This window comes from Opisthorchis viverrini (assembly GCF_000715545.1).
Source record: "Opisthorchis viverrini unplaced genomic scaffold opera_v5_174, whole genome shotgun sequence".
Lineage (NCBI taxonomy): Eukaryota > Metazoa > Platyhelminthes > Trematoda > Opisthorchiida > Opisthorchiidae > Opisthorchis > Opisthorchis viverrini.
The window spans coordinates 788,718-795,958 of record NW_008751832.1 but is presented as its reverse complement, the minus strand read 5'-3'; the positions used below and the strand labels follow the sequence as shown (position 1 = coordinate 795,958).

At 43.6% G+C, this 7,241-nt stretch overlaps 2 protein-coding genes across 2 annotated transcripts in view; one reads left to right on the top strand and one right to left on the bottom strand.

The window, feature by feature from the left end:
* The window catches only part of T265_14321 (hypothetical protein), a gene marked incomplete at both ends in the record, with an annotated part of 7,630 nt that extends 7,286 nt beyond the window's left edge, over positions 1-344 (bottom strand). Inside the window, 1 exon segment of the mRNA XM_009173117.1 lies at positions 225-344. Within this exon segment, the coding sequence (XP_009171381.1) occupies positions 225-344 (120 nt within the window).
* The window catches only part of T265_07558 (hypothetical protein), a gene marked incomplete at both ends in the record, with an annotated part of 4,563 nt that extends 4,021 nt beyond the window's left edge, over positions 1-542 (top strand). The window contains one exon of the mRNA XM_009173108.1: positions 234-542. Within this exon, the coding sequence (XP_009171372.1) occupies positions 234-542 (309 nt within the window). The remainder of the gene's footprint in view (positions 1-233) is intronic.
* Positions 543-7,241: the final 6,699 nt, after the last annotated feature.

The following is a 7,241-nucleotide window of genomic DNA, read 5'->3' as shown; positions in this document are numbered from 1 at the left end:
ACTCCGATACTGAGGCATTCCATTTTGTCTCTTAACTTCACATGGGAAACCTGAAAGGTGTTGTGGACCTTTAGCTTCACGGTGAAGCGAACTGCCGAATGTAGCGTACGGATTAACAGTTTTTAGAATCGTCTTACTTTTGGTGTGATAATAATGGATAGTAAGAATGTCAGCGACGTAGTCTCGATAAAATAATAATCGTCTGGCTACTGGTTTCAAAATACCATGTTCAGTCTACCTATGAAAAGCTGACCGGAAAGATATGGCTGTCCCATCTCCTTGTCTGTGGATGGAACCGTGGAATAAAATGGTATTTTCGAGTTTTCTCGCTCAAGGTTGAGCATTTTCGCCCGTTGAGACGTGAAAATCAGCTGCGTACAGCGTGCGCTGGTGTATTAATGGTAACACGCTTGCCTCGCATGTCAGATGCCTCGAGTTCAAACCCCAGCACGACTATTGGATGTACGCTGCTGTTGAGCTCTAATAAGAGCAAAACTCGAGTCCATTGCTTCCCCCCTCCAGATGTGAACTCACCAGGATGATTGGAACAGTATGGCAGGACGATTGTTCAGTCGAGAGTGATATGAGCGCATATTCTACGAATTCGACAACCGACTACAACTCTTAAAAGCTGTTTCGGAAAACGGTACACCGGCAAAAGATGAAATGCCTAAAAAGTGCGTTCGTCTAGCGTTGACGTTAAGATTTTGAACAAATCCAATGAACTCGGACGTAACACGAAGAGTATGTATACATAAATTCTAACAGTTTGTTTTTCAAGCAGTGCGTAATCGCACGACACAATGAGGCACTCATGTTAAGAAAGTGGATTTGTGGACAACCCTGTATATTTGTCTTTGAAAATACGTACAACCGAGAGGTAGACGTACCAGTTATTCTCAAACTTCCGTGCGGTGCTTTTATGAAGCTCTTTAAAAATATGTCACCCGTATTTACTTGAATGTTTTCCGTCATAACATGAGTTTATCTAGAGCTTAGGTAGTACGGACCATCGAGGTCGCACTCGATTATCACTGCTTCAGAGCCGCTCAACTTCCGTCGGTCACGGAAGCACATAAACACCGTCTCACACAAAAGTGTGGTCACAATGTACACAAGTACTCCCGTATGATTCACACTCTTGAACGGAAGCTCTGCGGTGGTAATTAACCACTGTGTGATCGATTAGCCTACCAGGATTGGTCTGTGGTGCATGAACGCTTCCGTTGTCCGAATTTCGTACTATGGATAGTAATAAAACCATAATAAACACATTCGTTCAAGAGGTGGCAAGTATTACCATTTGTATATCAAGACCGTGTTGAACTTGGCTGTCAGACTGGTGAACGAGGATCATCTCTAAATGAAACAAATAAATGTAGACGCGGTGGTTTACGAAGTGACGTGTTCAGCTGCCTTTCTTGTTTTGACATCACGACCGATTGGTAAATAAGGGGCAACTGCCAGCAGGTACTAGCTTTTTGTTGCGTGCCTACCATATCCGTTCAGTGTTGTTCTCATGCCACCCAAACATAAATGTATGCCTTACATCATTGACCAACGAAAAGCATCGAATCTTAATTTCTCAGCACTTATACTCTCTAGCAATGTTTGTCGAATGGATCAAGGGAAACCTAACTCTCTTTAGTTGAGTTAGATGGGTTGCCCTTCACCATATGATTAATTCGACCTCGTAAAGAACTCCATTTGTGGGGATCTAATCTGAAAAAGCACCTTGGAGGAATAGTCGATGATAATTTCCGCACCATAAATTTCGATTACGATAGTACACTACAGTATAGTGCACATAAAGCATCGTGTTTTAGGTGATCTATTTCTCAGACCTGTTTTTAGCAAGAAAACATGTATCTCCACCAGGTTTTCACGGCAAGAACAACAACCACTTTCTGTCTGAATAAAAAGGGCACGCTTGTTTTATCTATTGCTCAGACCTGTTTTAGCAAGAAAACATGTATCTCCACCGGGTTTTCACAGCAAGAACAACAACCAATTTCTGTCTGAATAAAAAGGGCACGCTTGTCAGCCAAAGAGAAGACACCATTTACTCAGAAACAGATCCGTGACTGGCTGGCAGCATCCGATATGAGATTTCCCGTCAGCACTGGTTGAACCACCGGCTATGACAGCAGACGGCTTGCGCGATGCTGAACATACTGCTGAGCTACTCAGGTAGGTGGCGCACAGCCCTACAAAGCTACCAATGTTGGACCGTTTTTTTTGTGCGAGTCGCTTACGAGTGGATCGGTGGTATTCAGTATCGAGACACTCCGAGTCCTGAAATGCACGATGTCTGCCCGTACAGATTTTTGCCTGGCACCTCTTTTTAGAGCCAGATCTTTTCATGGTGTAGAGTAAAAAGTTAACACCTTTAAAAATTGTCCGAAATCTTTTCCCGCAACTTGATTATATTCTTTTTCGGCTCAAAGACCCACAGTAACTCTTATACAACACGGTTTCGCGAATGGAGTCCGGCTACACGGGTTTGAAGCTGTGTAACCAGAGGAGCTAGATGTGCAGTTCACTTGGGTTGGCTTCCTGAAGAACTTAGACATTCGGGACCCGTTTTAATGAGCGTGCATGCAGCATCTTCCGCGATCTCTACAAGGGGAATCGGTTGAGGATTCTGACGGAATACAATCCAGATTCGCAATCATATAGGAGTATAGAAAATACGACAGTGTGGTTTTGTGCTCGGCCACAGATGGTGGCTGTTTCATACACAGCGATGCTATCCCTCGTATATCGGGTAAATTTCGGTATTTTTACGAGGAACGGGTTGATAGGAAGCGAGAGTTTTACAATGTTTGTATCTGGCTCTAAACAAGGCACAGCAGAAGCTACGTGGTAGTTAACCTTAGCGGTTTCGTTCTATAATGTGCCCGTAAAGCACAGTTTTCAGAAAAAGCAGAATATATGCCCTCGAATCATGTCACATTCTTTTGAGTAGATTTGGTGACCATACAAGTAGTAATGCTCAGCTATACTATCTTTTGAAATCGAAGCACCCCCCACGAATATTACAGCTATAGATTTCAGTTTAATGTGACTCAAAATCATGGGCACGTGTCTCTGCGTCAGTCAGATTTTGGTTGTTGGTAAGGTGGATGTTGATATGTTCCCGAGCTTGCTGAATAATTTGTAAAAGTTCCGTCACCAAAAGCGGGCATATCGTCGGTGCACGGTTGGGTGGGTGCTTCCTTATTACCTGGTTTTGCCGAGTGACTATTATCCTTTGACGTTATCGGCTATTGGCAAGACAGGTAGGGAGCATCCACACAACCGCGCACTGATGATGTTTCCTCTTTTGGTGATGAAACGTATTTGCCAAGCTCGGTGAACAGGTCAACAAACACCCGACCAACAACCAATGAACACACCCGTTACATTGCTAATTGGAAGGTATCTAGATAGGAGCCTGATGGCAATAATTAAAATGACTCCTCTATGGGCTTGTTGAACGACCCCTCCGCAGTTCACTACTAACACTTTGTCTAGTATGGCTTGTTTTTCGTGAGACAGCAGAGAAGTGACCAAAGCTACTGATTCCATCCATCTCACTGTTTGCCCGTTGCTGCTTCAGACAAGGCCTGGTCGTGCAGGTACTGTTCCCGACGCCTACCATTTTTACACCAATTATTGGGCCTAACTAGCCAGGAAATGATCGGCGCTTACCAACTGACAGACTGACCGGTGTAGTCCCCAGTCATGAGCTGTAGATGCGAATTTCGCGTGCACCCAACGTATAAATGAATAACCATCATTTGGGCGGATAGGATTCGGGAAAGACACAAAGGGACTTTGTGGGATTATGTGTAGTTACATCTTCGTTCACCATACTGTGGCATAGAGGCATCTTCATTTTTATTCCCAGTACTCCAAAGAAACCTTATGGAGATACTTTTAGCCTCTTATCGAAATATATTACAACTGATGATGTGATAAGTTTCTATGATTCGGAGTCACCTCAATTTGAAAAATGTTTAGATACAAGCCGAGCGAAGTTAGCAAGATGATACACTCGTCATTCACTCGGCAACAGTGTAATTCACAGACGTGTTCTTACAGGCTCGAACTTTCGCACTCACTCCACACTAAACAGATCCGGTACGGCTGATGAATTTGTCTGGACAGCCGAAATTTCACAACGCTTCTGTTTTCACGGAATCAGCAGCCGGTGTGAAGTGAGCAAATAGAAAATACAACGGCACTAACTTGATCTTGGATGAGTGTACTTGCCAGGTACTCCGGTGAAAGCCGAATTCTCCCGTCCAACCATGGATGAAATCACACCGCCGATTTTGTCAAACCAAGAAATTTGTCTCAGTCTTTTCAGGCAGGCAATCTTCACTGTACATTATTCTCCCACTTTCTCCGACAAGCTTGGCTCTGTGAGTCGCATGTTGGGCATTTCCTGAACTTTCTTCATACTTGCTGGCTATCAGACATCCAAGTCCACTTCTCCGTTGTTCTGCCTGCAGTGGCTGACCTTCACCTTATTGCATTTAGCACCGTTCATCACCTGGGTTGGAGATCAAATGTTTTCGGTATTTTTGTCGGCCAGTTGCATAGTCCACAAAATGTCCACATCATGCAGTTGGATGGGTCCCTATGGTAACTTTTGTTTTGTCCCTATTAGACCATGTCATAGTTTTGCTGCGCACCTACACAAAGGACGTTAGTCGATTCCGAAGGATCTCAGTTAGTCCAATTTTGATCTAGTTTTGTTACCCTTGACCAGCTGGGACACTGAGCTGAGCAGCTAACTACTGATGGGTATTGAGTTAATGATCTTTCACAACTAAGTGTGAGACTTATTTCCTTTCCGGAATGAGATATTGTATAATCACAACCCTTTAGCAAACTTTATGCCAGCTTACTGTGCATGTGAATGTTGACGTGGACCGCTTTTAAGTTTATTTTTCACTTATTAACTCGTGCCCGAGAAAAACCTAGGATCTTTTACTCCTTCTTGTGATCTGAATATCAGTTACGGGATAAAAGTGTTTCCCTCTTGATCCCAATATCTCATTGGACCGTAAATACGGTCCTGTAATCTATCTTTCAAAAAGTGAAACTCAGCAGTGGTAAGCGGATGTTGCTCTCTCCGTGCGTCGATGGAAAGTATTATCCTTATCATGGGTCGGCAATGCTTCCACTGGGAAGAGTTTACAAAGGCGCCTAGTGTCAGAGGCGGGAATTAGTCCCCAGTGTATAATTTACGACATAATGATGGAAAATACAACAGTTCCTCTCTATTTTACTTCCAGAGGGAAACAACTAGGTTTTTTTTTGACATTTGACGTATGGAGCCAAGAGAGTTGAAAAAGTCGGCTAATCCTGGGAGCTGATTGGCTGGGGTTGTGAAAACCGACTGGATATGCTGAGGACCCTGACAGTGGCATGCATCGCCCCTCAGGTGACATGTCAACAGCCTACTACAATTCATTTATCCCCTAGCAAATCTATGCACACACGGACCTCACACAAACGTAAAATTCTCGATCGACCTGCACTGCAAAAATTTGGGAGTATTGATGCCTCTGTTCTTGTTCATCAGGCGCAATTTACGGATCGGCTAGAATTTTTTTGGATTATAATAGAGGAATGTTAGGATGGAAATATTTTCGTTGAATTAAGTAGATTTTCGGGGCCTTGAGAATAATTTACTCAATGTTTGCAGAGGGAAGAACTCCCATTCCCATGAATAGATGGCAACAAGACTCACTCAAGCGGTCAGTTTCATAATCCCAAGGGCAAAATGTCGTTGTTGGAACGAAAAGTTTGTAGTTTTTCGGGATGTCTCATTGTCATGCAGGTTATAACAAAAACATTTTTCGGAAAATGGGTTATCCACATGAGATTCCGAGCACACCGTGTAGAACCGCCAAGATCGACAGATGCAGATAACTGGAATATCAAACAGCCGATCGAATGTCTAACAGGATAAATTTTTCCCCACTTTGATGGAGGGACTGACTAATTCTATAACAGTTGGTCAGTACTTAACCACTTTGCTCAGTCTCATTCAGAACCGTTGTTTCAGGATAGAGTGGTAGACATGTCTAACAGGATAAATTTTTCCCCACTTGGATGGAGGGACTGACTAATCCTATAACGGTTGGTCAGTACTCAACCACTTCGCTCAGTCTCATTCAGAACCGTGGTTTCAGGATAGAGTGGTAGATAGTTTAAGATACTTGTCTATAAAGATATGAACGGTTTCCATGAATTATAGGAGTACATCGTTTGGCAGTCCTGTAGGTACTCAGGGAAATCAGTTTTATAACTCGCCAGCTACGATGCACTCAGATTTGAGGATAAAGTAAGCCTCGATCACTCTTGTGCAGCAGGTTATGTGATTTACAGGACGTGACTTCTCTGCCCACACGCAACCTGGTAAGCTACGATGCACTCAGATTTGAGGATAAAGCAACCCCCGACCACTTTTGTGCAGCAGGTTATGTGATTTATAGGACGTGACTTCCCTGCCAACACGCAACCTGGTGGTCTCACCGAGCAATTTGACCCTCGGGTTGGTCATTGCTCCTCACAACATCACCGTGCGTGTGAAATGGTGATGGGTTGATTCATTTACATTTAGAGGATGGAGGCTGAGTGACTGTTTTATCGGTCCTAACATTTGCATAACATTTGCATTACGAGGGCATCTGACCCTGCGTGGAATAGGACGGCTTCGGTCACTTACAGAGTACCCACGTATCTTTCATTGCAAAATACCTACTCAGCTGAGACTGATAGCTTTAATCATCACAACCTGACTTTCCCACGTGTCCTCCCAAGTACGGCACGCTCACTGCCATACCATCCTTTCGCTGTATGCGCTCAGGTAACCCCGGAGGTTGATTCCATCCCATGCTGCAACCAACGTGGCTGTTTTCAATCTGTCCAGTGCTAGAGAAAAGAATTATATCATATGTTGCATGTTGTCAGTGCCTGGTTGAATCATGTTCATATGTTGTGGTTATTGAGAAAAAATTTTAGGACGCACACATAAACTAGATGAGTATTTCTACGGCTTCCTGTAAATGTTGCATGTTGTCAGTGCCTGGTTGAATCAGGTTCATATGTTGTGGTCATTGAGAAAAAATTTTAGGATTCACACATAAACTAGATGAGTATTTCCACGGCTTCCTGTGAACTCCTGATTTTCGCCCCAAACAGCTTTTCCTTGATTCGCACAATCATTTGCCTAATAGGCC